General features: G+C 44.0%; 2 protein-coding genes across 4 annotated transcripts in view; one reads left to right on the top strand and one right to left on the bottom strand.

The window, feature by feature from the left end:
• Nucleotides 1-551: 551 nt before the first annotated feature.
• EXOC8 (exocyst complex component 8) lies at nucleotides 552-4,789 on the bottom strand. The gene has a single exon (XM_069606939.1). It carries the CDS (start codon nucleotides 4,581-4,583, stop codon nucleotides 2,508-2,510), a length of 2,076 nt encoding a protein of 691 aa, XP_069463040.1. The 5' UTR covers nucleotides 4,584-4,789; the 3' UTR covers nucleotides 552-2,507.
• Nucleotides 4,790-5,132: 343 nt separating this feature from the next.
• Nucleotides 5,133-18,851, top strand: part of SPRTN (SprT-like N-terminal domain) — a 349,183-nt gene continuing 335,464 nt past the window's right edge. The window contains exon 1 of one of the 3 annotated variants that reach the window (XM_069606940.1): nucleotides 5,133-5,817. In XM_069606940.1, the coding sequence (XP_069463041.1) occupies nucleotides 5,435-5,817 (383 nt within the window). In that variant the 5' untranslated portion in view covers nucleotides 5,133-5,434. The remainder of the gene's footprint in view (nucleotides 5,818-18,851) is intronic. The other 2 variants (XM_069606942.1, XM_069606943.1) reach the window with 2 other exon arrangements.

Genomic DNA, 18,851 nt, shown 5'->3' with positions numbered 1-18,851 from the left:
TGCATTTTATCACATCTGGTCAAATACAAAACAAAAACTGATCACTGTGAATTGGGTCCATCTCAGGGGTGGATTACATAAATAACAGCATTCAGGTGTCCTGGTAAGTGTATTCTTGATTACTGCCAAAGTGATATTGTCAATAAAACACCACATGATGATGAAATTGTGACTTAAGGCGCACCAGGTCCGGTTTTAGCTTACCGTTTATGACTCTGGTATAATAATAATTATAGCATCAGGCAGTCCTGTATATTTAGGGCTCACCAAAAATACCCCAACAAGCTCACCAGAAATACTACAAAATACCCCTGACAGTACTCCAAGGTTCGAAATGAGCATGAGCTAAAAGCAGCTCCTGGGTGTCAGGCATCACCGAGTAGGCAGGAGCTACCGCTGAGGAACCAGGAGAAAGTACACAGTGCTCTACAAATCTAGGTTCCACATGAGATGCACACTTCAACATTTAGCCCCGTTTCCTAGAGGTTTGCTAATTATTCTTTATTTATATTCTAAAATTCTAAAACACTGAGGCGTGGCCTGAGCCTGTGGTAGGTATATAATGTTTAATTTGTAATTGAACAACCCGCATAAGCAATATTTTAGTGATTTACAATGCAAGATGGAGCTTTCTTGTAACAAAATGCCATCAATAAGAAAAGAATATGAAATAAGGAATTGTAGCAGTGTCATTTACAGTTCAGGACGCAGCTGGTGCTTACTGTACAACAGAAATTAACATAATCTGATCATACATGAAAGCACAAAGAGTTTACACAAGCATACAGCATTAAAACAGCATTACTCTTCACAATACCAAATTATTCACAGATATTGTAAAGTGGACAAGCTTTACCATCTCGAAACCATTATGTTTGGGATTACTTTGTAACAAAGTGTGTGACTTCTGTTTTTAAAGTATAGGGCATAAGAGGCGCACCATAAAAACGACACTTTTTTTAAGGGATGAACCAAAAAAATAATAATAAAAAATAAAAAAAATACAGCTACTCTGCTGTCGTTTTAAAGTAGCAAGGTTTTTGGTACTAGAAACGGGACCACTGCTATGTTAAAATTGAGTATGGCTCAATTTCGAGTAACCCAGTATTACCCCCGGGGAGCCTGTTACACTTGCACCTTCACGTACACAGGTGCCATAATTGTCAAAGTTTGCACGGCGGAGTACTTATGTGCAGTGTAAAAAACAAAAGGTTGCGTACTCTCAATCTTTTGCACTCTGCTGTGCAAAATGGGAACACTGCTTGCAACGTGTGCATGGCAGGCAGTGTTGAAAATGGATTACAAATGAATCCACTGCATTTGTGCCAGCATGAAAATGCAGCCTGGCACAAATGCTGAAGTATTTGCATTGCGGAGAGAAAGGGCGAGGCAGAATCATAACTACGAACCGCCCCTCTCCACCATGCAAATTGTTGAAAATGAGCCAAATGTGCTGTAGGCAAAGTTTTATCCAGTGGGACAAAATTGGAAAAACATGACTGAAAAGGCCAAATCTGCACAGGAGTTTTACAAAAGTTCACATATGACACTTAAAGAAAGAACCTGTGTTGTGCATTGTGAGAACGCACTAAAGTAAGGGTGAAGTGATTCGGAACTTTGTATTAAAAGTACAAACTATTCTTTTAAAATACTTCAACACAAATATGCATGCCCTTAAAGGATTTACAATGCTAAGTTTGTAGTACTCCCAACAATGGCATGAGGTTATTCCAAGTTTCCAAAAATGCTGATGCCTTAAAAGGATTACTACACCCGACAATTGAGATATCAACTCAAAAAGGGAGAACTGTCAAAGTTTGGATGTTTCTCGCAATACAACACTATGGTTATAATAGTAAGAAGCAACATTGGAAACCATTCCTATTTAAACTGAATATTCAATTACTGTTGGGAGTAATCTTAAACGACCATGCACCCATAAATGAACAGCAATAATGTTTCACATTTCACATCTCAAGAGCAAAGGAAACATGTGAGACTTTCCAATGAGTTGTGCTCTTCTTGCCCCATAAACAGTAAATGTGGGAAGTCCAACCAGAAAGGTTTGCAATCTTGTGCCCGAAGCACCTGGACCATAGTTGTTGGCATTTGCCTTTTTTTTCTTTTTACTGATGCTGGCATCTCTGTGAAAGGTGGAAATGGCAGTTGTGGAGGTGCAAACTTCTATACACACAGCAACTTGATGCCTCACAGAAGTGTCAGTTTATACACGAAATGTGTAAAACCCGATAGCTGACACAGGCTATGCCAATTTCTTTCCACATACATCCTGCTTCCTGAACAAAATCCAGAGGTCTAAAAGTGCAAATCAGCACAGTTTAAAAACTTTGTACCCATCTTTTGTCTTAATTCCGATAGTGCTATTTCATGGGAATGGACTGGAAAACATTTCTGTGTGGGTTCCACCTGTTGCTCCATGTCTCTATATTTTTTCTAAGCTATTAATTAGGCTTCTCAAAGTACAATGTTTATATACCAGATTCCTCTCAAACAACAGACATGGTACTTTCTGGATTTACCCTAATCATCCTAGAAGCATTACGGAGTTCATGCAATTGTTTGGCAGGCTTGCCAACACCATCCTCAAATCTTTTTTCAACCACTACAAGTACAGTTTCATACAAGAAGGATGCATTTTGTCTGATGAAGTTCTTCTTCTCAGACTCCTGTTCACATCGCAAGCTGTAATCAACATGCTGGACAGCAACTAGAATTATTTCCACCAAGCTTTCGAGAAGAATCATGTGTAGCTCTGGAAAATATAATTTCAGGGCCTCTTCCAAGAAGGCCATTGTTTGTTTTGTGAAGGCCACTACAGTATAGCTGAGATTCACCCAACAGTCCTCAGCAACGTACTGCTCAAAATTACCTACACCACAACTTCGCATCTCCTCCCTCAGCTTTCCAAGAGCCTCAGGAGTCATTAGATTCATTCTTCTCCACATCTCCTCAGAATTACGATGCTTGGTAGCCTCAATAATAATATCCTTGTAACTTTGCAAAGCATATTTAATGTCCTTCACCAAGAGCACATGAAGAATGAAAGTTAAGTCCAGGCCAATCTCGCTCAACTGTTTGCAATGCTCTTTGGCTACCTTCACGCACTCAGCAGCGGTTGAAAGACTCTCTTTACTATCGAATACTTGCTTGCTGAATGCATCAACGAACATCCTCATAGCGGATCGTGACCAAACAATAAATGCAGAGTAGCAGCCACTGTTGCCAGCAAAGTCCATCTCAAACTCCTTGGCCGTCTCCAGGAGCCCGGTGAAGAAGACATTGCAGAGCTTGTGAATATAGAGAAGAGTGGCACCCTCAATGCGCAGCTGGCGGATGGCAGTGTGCATGGCAGTTGCTCGGTTCTTAAGAAACAGCTCACAGGCCTTTGTAGACTGGCCGAGACGGATGAGCTGGGATACTGCCCGTCGTGTAGCCTTGGGTCCGCCGCGGAGTGAACGATCTGGAGACAGCTCAAATACAAGCACTTCAGTCAGCCGACGCACCCGATCTTCTACTTTCGCCCTAAGCTCCTTCACCCTCTGTGTCAGAGGTGCGTCTCCCAGGTAGGCATTCAGCTTGTCAAGAAGGTCCACAGCACCCTCAAAATCCCTCTGTGCAATACAAACGTCCAAGTCCTCAGGTAGCTCTAGGATCCAGTCCAACTCAAGGTCTACTGCCTCTTCTTCTTGAGCATCATCATTATCATCAAACGGGTTTCGGGGACCCTCTTTTCCAGTGTTCTCTGGTGACCGGGGTGGTGGTGGGGCCATTGCTGCAACCTCCTCCTCCTTTCTGCGTTTCTCACTGCGGGCCCGGTTCTTCTTGGCCTCATCAAGCACCTCCAGCCATTCCTTTTTGACCTTGGCATTCTCTGCCTGGAAGATGCGGCTCTCTGGGCAGGTGAGTATTTTGAACATGTCCTTGGCTGGTGGGTGGTCCTTGACATTGACCACTGCCAGGTCATCGAGGCGATAGCGGGCGTCCAGGCGGTAGCCACCACGTCGACCTGATACAGCTACCAGCAGACAATCACTGAGTAAAAACACATGCACCTTCTGAAGGTGTGCCGCTTGGTCGGCTTCGTACTCCTGTAGATCGCCATTGTAAAGCAACTGCCGCCCTGGGCTGTCGCGCAACAGGTGCTCGGCTCCCTCCACCCGCTCCAGCAAGGTGGTCAGAGCACGCTGCGGCTGAGGGCCAGGTGTTTCTTCGGACTCTCGGAGCGGGAAGGCGGCGACCCCAGGCGGCAGTTCGTCTAGGTCGGGACGCAGAGCGGCAGGCAGCGCCTCCAAGATGCCCTTCTGCTCCGTCAGGATGTGGCTAAGCTGGTACATCTCACTTTCCAGGTAAGAGATCTCGCGCGCCGTTCGGATAAATTGCCTGTAGTTCTGGTAGACATTGCGCTTCAGGCTCTGCGCAGTCTCATCGGCAAGGGTTTGCACGCGCTGCCGATGCTCCTGCAGGTCCCGGTCGCCGTCAGACTGCTGCGAGAGGCGTTGGACATAAGCTCGCGGCTCGAAGCCGCCGGACTCTAGCTGCCGTCGCAACCTGACGTCCGCCATTGATAGACCGATTGGCAACTGGTTTGGAAAGATGACAGCTAGCAGTTGTTTGGTTGCGAGCTATTTCTGCTTCCTGTTGACGGAAATCAAAGCAACCCCGCCTCCTTTCCTCCTGTCAGACAGGCGGCCTGTAAACTTAGCAGCAGCGTAAGAGCAGCAAGCTGTGCGTTTGGCAAAGTATGCCGCCATCTTAGAATATCCATACGGGTGGCGGTTGAAAGGGCGGCTGTCAGCAAAGCCAACGTCTTGTTTTGTAATTTGAAATAGCTTAGTCTGTTTTAAAAAAAAATACATTTGTTAAATGGAAAAAGGGAACATTTAAGTAACTTCCATTTACAACTCGACACGTACAGGAGATATCCATGCGTAATTACTTCAAGATTTCGTCTACGTATTTTATGCAAAAAGGGGGGCAGTTTTAATTTGCTATGTTGTCACTGGATAAGGAACATCTACGCCAGCTAGTGAAGGGTCTATCCCGGCCCGACGCTCTACGCCCACACGGTGCTTCATAAGAAGACGCGGGCAAGGGAGCGCCGTCTTCGGACAAGTACTCCACATGTCTCCAATCTATAACTGACTTTCGCCTCGTCAATGCCGTTCTTCCCGTCCCGCCCCTTTCGCTGAACGCTAGACTGCGTGGCTAGATGCCACACTGACCAAACATACGTGCATGCAAGTTGTATCTTTACTGGGTTTGGAAAATAATGTAACATGCACCGCCTACATTCCTTTAGCATTGATACACAGCATGACGATCCCCTAAGCCTATTGTTGCCGCCACTATTTTGTAGTTTAGTATTGCCTGCTGTGTAAAATGCAGAAACGTCACAATCCGTTTGCTTCTACGCATGCGCACGCGTGCGTACTACCTGTACATTTGTATTTGTCCTAATTCTTGGCGAGATGTTTTAGCAGCTATTACTGTTTTGGACATGGGGTCTCGGATTAACGCTGCCCGGGGTCCACGGGATATGGACCAGGATCTGCTGCTGGCTCTTTGTCTGCAGGCTGAGGAAGAGGAGGTGGCACGGGGGGGAGTGATGGCCCCTCTTTCGACTTACAGAACCCCAGTCACCGCTGCCCCCGAGAAGTCGCTTTCTGTGGTGGATCCGTCCTGGGAGTTGCTGGATCCCAGCCCTGACGTACGCGCCCTCTTTCTCCAGTTCAATCAACTTTTTTTTTGGGGGAAGCTGGCGGGGGTGGAGGTGAAATGGAGCTCCCGCATGACGCTGTAAGTTTATAGCATTATCGTTAAAAACGACTTGCAACAAACCGTTTTATTGTTAAAAGAGATTGTTATATTTATTTACATTTTAAAACCGATTTGACTTAAACGTTTGTTCGACACATATAGTGGGTCTGGGTAACACAGCCAGAAGTTCGGCAGTCCTCGAGACCGGTTACAAGAAAAAATAACATTAATTGGATAGTTGGCAGATGGTTTAATCTAGTACATAGATTAAGGACCTGTAGAGAGGAGGACATCGATTTAAACGTGTAGGGAATATGAAAGGGATGGTCGTTGGCAACTACAGCAGTGGAAGGGAGGTGGGATTTACTGGGGCAATTCAGATTTTCACCACACTAGTTCCAGAAAGTTATAATTCTATTAAACCCAGGAGGCAAAGGATTATGCTCTCTCTCTCTCATTTTAGTACTACAACAGCATTACAAAGGTAAACCAATAATAATCGTTAAATAATCAAACTACAAATCCCTCTTAAAGTCTTTGGTAGTACAGTATCATTTGTCTTTGATAAACCCACGTGATAATATAAAGCAATCATTAACTTTCTCTGCTCGTAAACACTGCAGCAACCTCCATTACTTCCTCTTTTCTTTGCTGAATCCACAACTGCTTTCTCATGGTAATCCACAATTCCGATGTATGATCAAATCCACTTCTGAACTCCCAGACGGCTTGGATTCCACCACGGTACCTAGTATGACAAAATGTATACTCGGTGAGATGGAACCAAAGGGCTGTGCAATCGTAAGTCACAGTATTCAAAATAGAATAAATGTAACTCATTTTTTAATGACTTAATGCATCAACAAATCAAATCTGATTTTAAGGGTGGGATAATCCTTTGCCTCTGTCTTTAATGAATTTTGACTTTCTGAATTCCAAGTCAAGATCGGAGGCTTGAATTATGCTTGTTCAAAGCTTACCACCAACAATCCCATACTCTCCACTGGTTTAAAATGGAAGGTCTTAAAGGTCGGCTCATTCAACCAATCTGCTGATCTCATGATATCTTCTAGTCTAGCACCTACGTTAAAGGCCTTGGTGGCCATCGCAACCCTCACGTAGTGTGCACCGTAATTGACCACATAAATGCCAGCTAGCGCCTTCAGCCATCTGGCTAATGTCGCTGACGCCACCGCCTTACAGGGCTTGCACAATGCTATAAATAATTGTGATCTCCCTGGAGGCAGTGCTCCAGATAGGATTTTGAGGTGCGAGTATGTTGCGCATGATTTTTGAAATTTAGAGAGTAAATGCAATATCAAGTGAGTAAAAATGAGTTTTCTCCTCTGCAAGAGAGTAAAATGTATCCAACATATACACCCAATGCATACTTAAAGTCAGACCCGTAGACAAAAAGAGTTGTAGATCAAAGTTGTCTGACTTGCCTTTAACCATTTTATTACACTTGTGGAAAATATTCTGCCATAAAATAACTTGTGAGTACATGCTACATACGCAGCTTCATTTTCAAAATTCTGGTCCTAGAAACTGTTAAGAACTACTATAGATTGAGACTAATGCATTTCCTGCAGATGGAGCTTGAGTAAGCAAGTGTTACAGTACAGAACTTGCTTACATAGTTTGAAAGAAGTGAAAGCAGTCAACAAAACAGTGCTAGGCATGAGTTTATGAACTGTATTACTTCTAAATCAATTTCTATAACATGTTCCGTGTGTTCTCATTGGAAATATTACATGTGGTCTCCTTTCCTATAATTTAAAACAGACTTCACAAATTCTGAAAATAACATGCAAAGCTTCACAAATAAAAGTGTTACCCTTACGTAGAGCCAAGTTAATCTGTTTTGACCTCCAAGAATTCCACACATTAATCACTAGCCAGAATCAACTTTTACTGGCGTACATGGTAGCTCGGAGCAAGGTAAACTGAGCCACTCATTACACAATCACACACTAAAACATGAAAAAACAGCCTGATACACTTAAAAAGCAAGCTGATTATAGGTGTGTGTCATTGTCACCTAGAGAATGGAGGTAGATGGATCAGTCTACATTTCAAAAGACAATCTTATAGATTGTTGCAAACATCTGCATCATGACTGCCCTGTTTCGGGGTGAAGTTTAGTCTCTGGCAAATAAAGTCTCCACTTTCACTCCAACCATGCTTAAGAGGATTGAATATGCAAGTCTCCAGGCTTTCTGTGTCCTTGCTAATACACACACCCATCAAATGTGTATAATGCTTTTGAAAGCATCACGGCAGAAACAAAGTACCATGGTGAAGAAAACCTACAAGAATTCAGTTAATTTTAGTTTCTTTTGTCTAGGTGTGTATGGCTGTGAAAGCCTGGCTGGACGTCTTTTCTTCCTTGCATACTATAGTTTTATTGCAGTAGTTGGGTCTGTAGGGTATTTTGTGGAGATTTGGGGCCTGACGGTATTTTCTTACCGCCGAAAAATAACTTCGCAACAATCACTCCTTGTATTCAGATTGGGCCATGTACAACAATAATACAGTGGACATGCATTATTTCAGCACCCAGACATGCGTATTTGGTATGCGTGGTTGGTGGTATTTTGGTGAGCATAATTCCCTTGTTTTATTTGTGGCCCCAATATCCAGAATCCCTTATTTTTGCTTAGATTTTTCGTGTAATCACTAGAGAGACCTCAGGCTTGCATTTCAGGAACACCACATTTTCATTTTTAGTGTGCCACCATGGGCAATTTCTCTCTGTCTTATCTACGGCAGCGAGCTATCATGTGGTATTTTCACTATCTTATATACGGTAGTGAACTATGTCCCGGGCCTCCCTTTTTGCCGACTCATAGACCTCCGACAAACTACAACACACACAGTTAGTTATAATTGCTCATACTGAATTACATTGTGCACACGGCTGCAACCAAATTTGATGTTTAGCTAGCTTGAAAATGACAATTGCACTGTCTAAACATCTCCCCACATCATCAGCACTGTTTGGGTAAATATAAAACACACCACCCGTCTGCTTTCAAATATTTTTGTGTATTATAAAAGTTGCATTTAAACACGATCTCACTCTTTACAGAAATAAATAAAATAGCACAGTAACAGCATTGTCTGTGATACACTGAAAAGAGAGTGGCGGAGACAAGAACTCAATTTGCAACATTAACATGTGATTAAAGCAAAGGAATCTCCTTTCCTACACTGACTGAATATTCCCGTATACACTCATCCCCCACACTTCTGTAATTACCTTATCTGGTCAGCCTGAGTTTTCTTCAGCTGTTCTCTTTCTGAATTTGGCTCCCTTGAAGATTAACCCCGGTGAAAACAAGCGTCTTTCGTTCTCAAACCGGGTTATTGCCTGGAACTCTCAGCTTTTGCAGCAGGAATGCTCCAGCCAGGAAAACGGGTCCTTCTCCCAGCTCTCCAAATCCCGACTGTCCTCCCCCTCTCTTCAAACTCCCCCCAGCAAAACCCTCATCACTGCCTCTAGCATGATACTTGCTATGACGCTGCTCCAATCAGAAATTAATCATGCCATCTCCTCCCTCTCTACACAATGGCTCCTTTTTACAGTAACCATTTGTAACCAACTGATTTCCTGTACCTTCGAGCCCTTGGCTTCCTGTAGTTATGTGGACAGAGCAGCAGAGAAAAAGAAAAAAAAATGAATGTGCGTTTAAAAGTTCACTTTCAGAGTAGGCCTATTTCTGCAGTGGAGACACATTTTTATTAGTGGGTTATGTTAAATGCAGTTTTATTAGTCAGGTTAGTTATTAATAATGTTAGTTATTAATTTTCAAATGTGTCTCTTGCACCATAGGCATTTCAGGTGAAAAATAGTGTGCATTTTTGAATGTGCACGTGTGCTTTTAACTGTAAAAATAGATTTGCATCTTATATGTTAAAATCGTTTTTGACTGAATAGCCTGGCTTTACTTATATCCATGTTAATCTGGTAACGCATATAGCAATGCACCGCACCCATGTGGTGGCGCTGCATAAAAAAAAATTGCTACCTGTGCAGTAGTGCTGTACTCTGTGCTGTAACACGCCAAATATCCTTACAGGTCAAAGTCCCTAAAGGATGGTCCTAACATAACGATTTTCATCAAAGTGTCTATGGTTTCACTTTTAAGGGAGCATCTGAATTTTGTTTTAATATTGTTTTATGTGCTAAATGCACGTTCACATTCTACACTGGTTACACAAAGACTTAAAGCAATTTTGCATACTTTTGCAATATTTGGCATCAAATCACCATGTAGACTAGCAACACGACTGCAGACTTTTGTCATACTGCAACCCTTATAGCTCCCCTTAATCATACCATGCAATAGAGGCCATTCTTTTGTCTGTAAAGTTTGGCCATCTAATAAAGAAGCAGTCTCATTTTCCTCAACATGCCGGCCTTTGCTGTCATACTGAATTCTTACTTTTTTGCTTGTCCATAAAATGTGCATCTGCCATGGAGTGCTTCCCCGATTTCTGACTCACTATTGTCTAAAACTGTTGCTGATTCTAACAAGTTACCCAAATGAGTAAAAATGGCATTATCCTCATTTTGAAATCTCTTCCCAATGTTTTCTTTTAGATTTGCGACATTCTGTTCTCTTAATAAGTTAAACTCTGCACCAGAAAGGGAACTATAAGATAGTATTACACCTTTTAGTGAGATACATTTGCCCTCTGTGTCGGGCAACCCCCAACGATAATCTCAAGTTGCCTAAATTATCACCATTCTCTTTGAGTAAGGATTCAAGACTTCTAAAAGTAGCATCTACCAATGGCTGAATTTCAGTAAATAGTAAAGTCTGTTTCTCCAATTCCCGGCAAATAATTCCCACAACATTCATTATGTACATCTAACATAAATGCAGTAATAACGGCTGTCTTGTAGCTGCTAAAGTATTTGTGCAGTGAAGATGCAGTAGCGTTCCCATCAGCAGCAAGCTCCGATAGAGAAACTACAACCGAAGGGTAGCTTCTGTGGACGGCTTCAACCGCTTTTCTCATACTAAGCCACTTAACCGAGTGTGTCTTTCATTTTTAAAACGGGATCATCCATTACTTCTTGCACCTTCTCAAGTTTTGTTCTTATTGCAGAAGTATGAAATGGGGCATTTAAAGAATTAAACCGGGATGTAAATTTGTTGAGGACTGGCATTTTCTTCAGAGTCTGTGCATGCTAGACTGAGTCTGTGTGCAAGACAATGTGTTTGTGTAAGGAATGGTGAGTATTTGGGCCAGAGTTGCACACCAACACCTGTCTTTGATCCCCACATAACTGCAGCGCCATCAGTTCCAAGAGATACAAGCTTTCCCATATCAAGACCAATACTCTTAATTTTTTCTGTCACCCGTGCTACAATTGTGCTTGCTTTGCCGTCGTTGATGCGTAAATTACACAAAAACTAATTGGTGCTCCTGTACTATCAAGGTACCGCAAGTAGCCAGTTTCTTTTGAACACTAAGATCCTGACTTTCATCTATCATAATACCAAACACAGGTGATTGCTTTAGTTGCTTAAATAGTTGTTTTTCCATCACAGATGACATCCTTCACCGAATCCCAGCTTACATTTTTGTAATCTTTACTGTGTACAGTAGTAACTCCATTCTTAGCTTGAAGTTCAAGAAAACTATTCACTTTTTCGGATGGCATTTCCTCTTTTGCTGCATAAAATACTGTACTGAACAATCTTTTGTCATTCTCTTCCACAACAATGCTGACATCTTCCTCACTGTCACTACTACCTAGGCATTTTGAATTTGTTGGACATCACAAGGTATGCAATTTTCCGTTCAGCAGTTAGATGATCTTTGGAATCCTTGTGGCGCGATATGGTTGATAATTGAACATTGATGGCTCCTTCCTGTCCCCACACATTACGAACATTTGCCTTAACACAAACTTTACATAGAAGTCTCCTATTGCCTTGTTCATTCCTTTTTGTTTCTAACCATGGATACTTAATTTGCCATTCAGCAAAAGTGCTATCTTTAACATTTTCTCCGGTATGTTTTTTTTTTTTCTGCTGCTCAACTTTGTCAACTACGTTGCGAATGATGTCATGTACAAATTGCTCCACATAACAGTACAGGATTTTCCTGGGCTTTTTTTGTACTAGGCGCAAAGAAATCTAGCAGTGTTCTCTTTGTAGCCATTTTAGCGGTCCTCCCTCTGCGTTTCTTCTCTTGCTTCTCTCTAGACTTCTGCCACTGCCAGGCACCTTGTTCTTACCTGGAAAACAGCATGAACAGCTTCAACCACCCTTCCTGACATGACCTTTCATTCTATATTGGTTATGCAATTGAACATAAAGTTGTTCAAAACTTATCATAGCTTGAGCTTTTGAAACTGGCTATAGCGTACTATTCATAACATAACAAAGATCCCTCCTGGCAATGCTCTTAAAATGCCAACCAGATAGTAAGAGTAGTGCCAAGTGTGTAGACATTAATCTCTGCAATTAGCGGGATTCCTTTACCATGTACTTGAAGTTCTAAGTACATGGGCTGGGATGGCTCTTCTGTGCCCGCCTCCCCACTTTTAGTTCAGCTCTTTGGAGTCAGAGTACTGGTTGGTCCAGCAGGGCCTCTGATACTCTGGTTTTGCTGCTTATTGACCATATACCAATGAAGACCAGGAAACGTTGGTATAAGGCATTAAGAAGGCATTAATGTGCAGTGACCAGGGGGATTGTTTTCTTAACTTAGGCCTGAACTCCATACAAATCTATGACTGTTCACAAAAGGTGACCGGGACCCACAAGACTGCATCAATTAATAAATGTAGGAAGCTACAGAAGCACAAACAATTTAGCTAATTTGGGGGAAAGGAAGACACCAACTCACTCCCGGAAATGGTAATCCAGTGAGGAACAGACTACTTGGGTAAATTGTGTATACTTCACCCCAAGCTTGGTAACATATGTATGCATCTCTCTGCATTGCTACTTTACATTTAAACAGCGCCAAGGGATGGTTGCGGGGCCCGGCCATTAAACCCCCAGGGCTCAGGTCAAAGCAAAATGGTTTGGCCGGAGTCGTCGAAGTGCGCAATGCAAGCCTGAAGGGAGAGACAGGGCTGGCAGGGGCAACTTCAGAAAATAGATGGGGCACACTTGGAGGCTCTGCCCCGTCTACCCCCCCACCCCCACTGTCTGGAGACCAACTATCAAAGTATATTTTAAAGCGCAATATGCAGAGAGGTGATGGAAGTATTTTGTGAAAGTAGCAGTTTTAAAGTTTTACTGGGTTTGTTCAAGTACATTTTTCGGAGCAAACACTATAAAACAACACCGCCAGTTTTGGCGAAAGGCTTCCCTGACCTCTCTGCCTAACAAAAAGCAAATGCACACATCCAGGGGTGTACCTAGGCTAAAATTTAGACGGGGGGTAACCCTTCAAATGGTGGGAGAAGCACTAACTTCGGAGACGGTGAAGGGGTGGCAAACTTACTTGTGAAGGGGCATTTAACTTGATTACTTGTAATGAGACTGTTCTAGTGCAGCTTCAATGTTAATATCAGTTAACTCTCTCCTTAAGTCTGAAACACCCACTTCTTGCAGATCCTGAAGGTCCCAGAAAGTGTCAAAATGGCAGATCGTGTGCAATGAAAGACTCAATATCATTGCATAACAGGACATTGCAGAGTGTGGGGCAGTGCTCTGGACGGCCCAAGCAACGTCAGTGGCTGGGAGCAACAGGGGAGAAAATGTAATGTTGGTTCAACCACAGTTAGTCCGTTATACTAGAATCTCTGGTGCGCTGATTGGCTGGTGAGACTGTGTCTGCCTGTCAAATCAAGTCCTATTCTAAGGGTGTAAATGTAATCACTTATACACACTGACATTTTTGCAGTTGAAGCCAGGGTGAGATTACATTATATGCCCAGGATCACACACTTAAGCTAAACAGTGAACAGGGGTTTTTAACCCACTGTGCTATTTGGGCATGGCCATTTTCTTCCACGTTTTACTTGGAAAAAATATTTACTTTTTGGGTGTCAAGCAAGACCTACAATAATACTGTCCTATAGAGTTTACTTGCAAAATACACACATTGCACAGTCAAGCATCCTGACAACATGTAAATTCATATAGCGCCATGTTGGGCCAAAATAATATCAGTGTGCCTATTGTTTTCCATTTAGGATGTGGAAAATAAAAAGATGCAAAAGGCAAAATATCTATTTACCCACTTTATTTTCAGCGATTTAAGACACACTCACAATAAAATAAGTTGTGTCATAAACTCACTTAGGTTTGGAGATTCGTCACAAACCTCCAGCATGACGTGTTATGTATGATTTTAAGATTCAACTAAGGACATCCAAGCAAACTTTAGTTTTTAGCATCAAACTATTAGACATTATGGGTGGCCTGGCTGGCCCCTGACCTCCTGCCCGCACCCTGCCAGGACGAGGCTGTTCATCCCAGGAGACGGCATTGGTGGTCTGACTTGGAGGGGCCTTGGATCAGTGTCCTCTGGGGCAACACAAGCAAACTATCTCAGCAACCTCCACCCCCCTAAAAATGATTCTGATTCTACCACCTGCATGGGACCGGATTAAGGTAAGAATCACTTACCATTTACAGAGGACTTTGAACATGTTTAATAAACATTTACTTAGAGCTGCACTGCATTTCCCATTATATTATTTAAAAAAAGGTGGTGCCGGGGTTGCTTGTGTTACCCAGTGCAATGCAGTTTAATTATTCACCTGTGTGTTTGTTCTATTTTTTTAAGAATTTTATAGTGCCAGGTTGCTGGATAGCTTCTAGGCGTCTGGCTATGCCTGCATAGGTAAGAAAAGCAATGGATGCCCTCAGTCTGCGAATGCTCTGGGTTCATGTGGGCGCCAGCTTTACCCATCTGCTCTCAATTGTATTCATTTTCCCCCACGGTCAGACTGGGCCATAACATTGTCTTGGGCACCAATGGAAAAAGTGGCCCACAGTTGCAAATGGCAATTCATTCCTTTTGTGACACTGTTTACCCAAGGGGGAGGTATTTATTTTAAATGGGACAAAAATTGAGCATTTTAATGAATATTTATTCGGCAACACTGGTCAAAACTACTATCCGCATAGTTAAGTAACTCATAAAACTGGCCCATATTGGCCCAAAAAGTCTCTCACTGCCTCAGACGTGGAAACACGCAGCTTCTGTGCGCTATCCTCTGAAATGAGAATACTATGCTCGGGTGGGGAGAGAGGGACAGCACTGACCCTTCCCTCTCTCCCGACCAGCACCTGGCCTGGCCCTGTGACCGCCGGCCGCACCAAAACAAAATAAAAAAATGCTCAGGTCGGGAGAGAGGGACGGCACTGAACCGTCCCTCTGTCCCGACCCACTAGTCATCTGGCCTGGCTGGCCACTGAGCTCCTGCCCGCACACTGCACTACAGACATATCGTACTGCACTGCAGACTACTGCAATGCAGTACAATATGCTCAGGTCGGGAGAGAGGGACGGCACTGAACCATCCCTCTCTGCCGACCCACTAGTCATCTGGTCTGGCTGGACCCAGGCACCCCACCCTCACCATGCACTGCACTACTGCAGTGCAGTACAATATGCTGCTCGTGTCGGGAGAGAGGGACAGCACTAAACCGTCATTCTCTCTCGACCCAGCATCTGGCCTGGCCCTGTGACCTCCCTCCTGCCCACACCAAAAAGAAATAAAAAATGCTCAGGTCGGGAGAGGGGGATGGCACTGAACCGTCCCTCTCTCCCGACCCACTACACTGGCCTCCGTCTGTGTCCCCCTTTACCTACCTGTCTGGCAGCGCAGCCTGCAGTAGGTAAATTCTAAGCCTGGCGCAGTCCAACTCCGACAGAGGCTGCTGCTCGCTAGCCCCCGCTTGCGCATAGTGAGGGGCACGTGCAGAAATGAACGGCACTGCACCTCAATGCGCAGGCGTGGGCCAAGGCTTTTCCATTTGTCTGTCTGCTGCCTGCATCAGACAGTGCAGTGCTGTGACAGTTCCTATACTTTTACTTTAAAAAGGAGCGCTCCGGAGCACTTTCTTTTTAAAATAAAAGTATAGGAATGGTAAGGGGGGGGGGGGGAGTACAGGTGCACTGCTCCCATCCGCTCCCCCCTCACTGAGATCACTGATTAGGATACATGCTTCAGAGAGAGACTGTTAAGGGAAGGGTCTGCCTGCCTCAAGGCAGGAGCTTGCTTTCTACAGTGCCATCTAGTGGCAGAAAGTATTTTTTTAAATGAATAAATACAGCGTACATGGTACGCAGTAGAAAAATAAATCATCCGTATTTCCTTCAATTATATGCGTAAAAAGGCACGTTACGCACCTTAACTGTAGGGCTTCCTGGATGTCTCACTTCCTTCATAATATCTTTGTATGCTGTCCAACATCTAACTGGACATAGTTTGGGTTGGTCGGGAAATGATTCATAAAATATACTCTTCAATCCTGTCTTAGTCCTTCTTGAGAAAAAAAAAAGAAGTCACCCTGTTCAGTGGCCCTGTTCAGTGATGCACTTTTCTTGTTTACCTCCAGTGCTCTAATGTCTGATGTTATCTTGCATGATAAAAGATACAATAGCATAGATAGTTTACCCGATATGGCTTTCCTGGATAACTCAGTGTTGTCTGGCCATGATAGAAACATCTTTAATACTGTGTCCACATCCCATAGTTGAGAGTATTTCTCCATCGGAATCCTAGACATTCTCACTCCTCTTAATAGTCTGCAAATCAAAGGGTGTTCCCCTATGGTGACCACTTCAATTCTAGGGTGACCTGCTGCTATCACAGATCGAGTTGTATTAATGGACCTATATGCCTTCATCTGGGTGAAGGAAGTCGGCTACGTGAACCACATCTCTTCTTCTTTCCATACACAAGCCACTCCAGTTTGCCCACGCATATTTATATGCTCTCTTGGATCCTGGTGCCCAGGATTTGTTAATGATGAGCTCAGCCTCGTTCGATAGGCCTGGCCTAACACAAGCTCCTCGTGAATCACCCACGCGATCAGGCTGAGTTTTCCTGCGCTCACTAGTGGATGGCTGAGTCCCCCTCATGATAAAATTGTGTCTGGGGAGAGCCACTGGGTTGTGATGGGCTTGATAACCACGCCTGACCCCTCCAGTCTGGAGTGATCAGAATTGCAGAGGCTTTATGCCGCCTCACCTGAGCTAGCGTCCTCGCAATCATCGACAATGGCGGGTAGGCATAGCCTACTCCCTGATCCCATAATTGTAGGAAAGCGTCCTTTGCTATTGCCTCTGGGTCCGACCTCCAGCTGAAAAACTGGGGTAGTTGGTTGTCAGTCTCGATGCGAAAAGGTCGATTTTGACATGGACCCCACCGAACCATAAGGTCTGAAAACACTTTCTCGTCTAGCTTCCAATCGTTTGCGTCTGTGAGATATCGGGAGTTCCAGCCGGCCACTTCGTTTTGGCGTCCCGGCAGGTACTCTGCTGTCACTGAGACCTGTCTATGAAGGCAAAGTTTCCAGAATTCCTTCGCCATCTCTGCTAATATCCTGGACCTCGTGCCTCCCAGCCTGTGTGTGTATGTATATATATATATATATATATATATATATGTGTATGTATATATATCTGACTGCTGTCACGTTGTCCCTCTTGAGTAGAACACAACTCTCTGCTCTCTCTTGCGTCCAGCATCTCACCGAAAAGGATCCGTCTAGAAGTTCCAGACAGTTGATGTGCAGGGACGTCTATTGTTCCAACCACCTGTCCCCCGTCGATAAGTCCAAGCATCAGGCTCCCCAGCCCCATCTCCTGGCGTCGGATTCTATGATCATGTCCGGGGATGTGCCAAATATCGCTCTCTTGTTCCATGCATCGACGTGGTGTAGCCACTATTCCATTTCCTCCCTCACCTCTTGGGGGGGATTGGAACTCTTGTTTCGTTAGATGTGCCTCTTCTGAGGTGTATTTTTAACCTCTGAAGGGCCCCATGCCGTGATGTAACGGCCCCAGGAATATGGCCTGAATCGACGACGCTAGACGTCCTACCAGTCTGGCGATGTCTCTCACCGACATCTCTCTTATTGTATGTTTGATCTGTTTTTTGATTTTGTTCACCTTGGTGATGGGTAAGCTGAGAGATCCCTGCGTCGTGTCCACCACAAAACCCAGGGATTCCATGGTCTGTTCAAGGCGAACCTTGGATTTCTCCCAATTTATAAGGAATCCCAGTTTCTGGAGTAGCTCCTCAGTGATCTGTACCTGAGCCTGAAGCGTCTCCTTGTCTTGGCATATTATGCAGATATCGTCCAAGTATATTATGAGGTGAATGCCTTGCTCTCTCTGATGTGTCCCCACTGGTTTCATTAAACACCAGGGAGCAGATGCTAGCCTGAATGGTAGGCAACAGAATTCCCATGTTGCCCCCATATAAATCTCAAAAACGTCTGGTGTTCCGTTGCTATGGGCACCGTCGGGTATGTGTCCTTCAGGTCTATCCTGGCAAGGTAGTCGCCCTATAATAGTATGTCTCTTAGGAGATGAATCCCCTCCATTCTGAAATGTCTGTATACCACAAATTCGTTCAACCCCTTCAGATTGATAATCAGTCTTCTCTTGTGTTTCCTTCTCACTATAAGCATGTTGCTTATGTAGTCTACTGAATGTCTGTCACTTGTCTTATGGGCGCTTTGCGTTTGTGTTCTAGCCCCTTCAGTTCTGCTTCTAATAACTGTAGGTCTTCTAGGCTTAGATAAATGCGCTTTGCTGAGGATGTTTGCCATAGTGTTGTGTGAAAATCTATGTGGAAACCCTGAAAAGTCTCCAATACCCAAGCATCTGGGGATATGTTGTGCCAGCATCCTATATGCTCTGCTCACCTTCCCCCTACTGTTGGGGTATTTAAGCTTAAGGTGCATGGAAGCTCACTTGCCCTCACCTGTGTAATTCTGTTGGCGTTCCCCTTGTCACCATCCTCTGCCCCTTCCTTTGCCCCAAGAGTGGGGGTGGGGTTCTGTCTCTGATCTTCTTGTTCTCTCCAATGTGGTTTCTCACTGTCGGGCCTGTTGTATAGGTAGCGGGTGGAA

This window comes from Ambystoma mexicanum, chromosome 4p (genome assembly GCF_040938575.1).
Source record: "Ambystoma mexicanum isolate Mex_15411 chromosome 4p, UKY_AmexF1_1, whole genome shotgun sequence".
In the NCBI taxonomy this organism is placed as follows: Eukaryota; Metazoa; Chordata; class Amphibia; order Caudata; family Ambystomatidae; genus Ambystoma; species Ambystoma mexicanum.
Note: the sequence above shows the minus strand (reverse complement) of the source record. Positions and strands in the feature narration are given on the sequence as shown.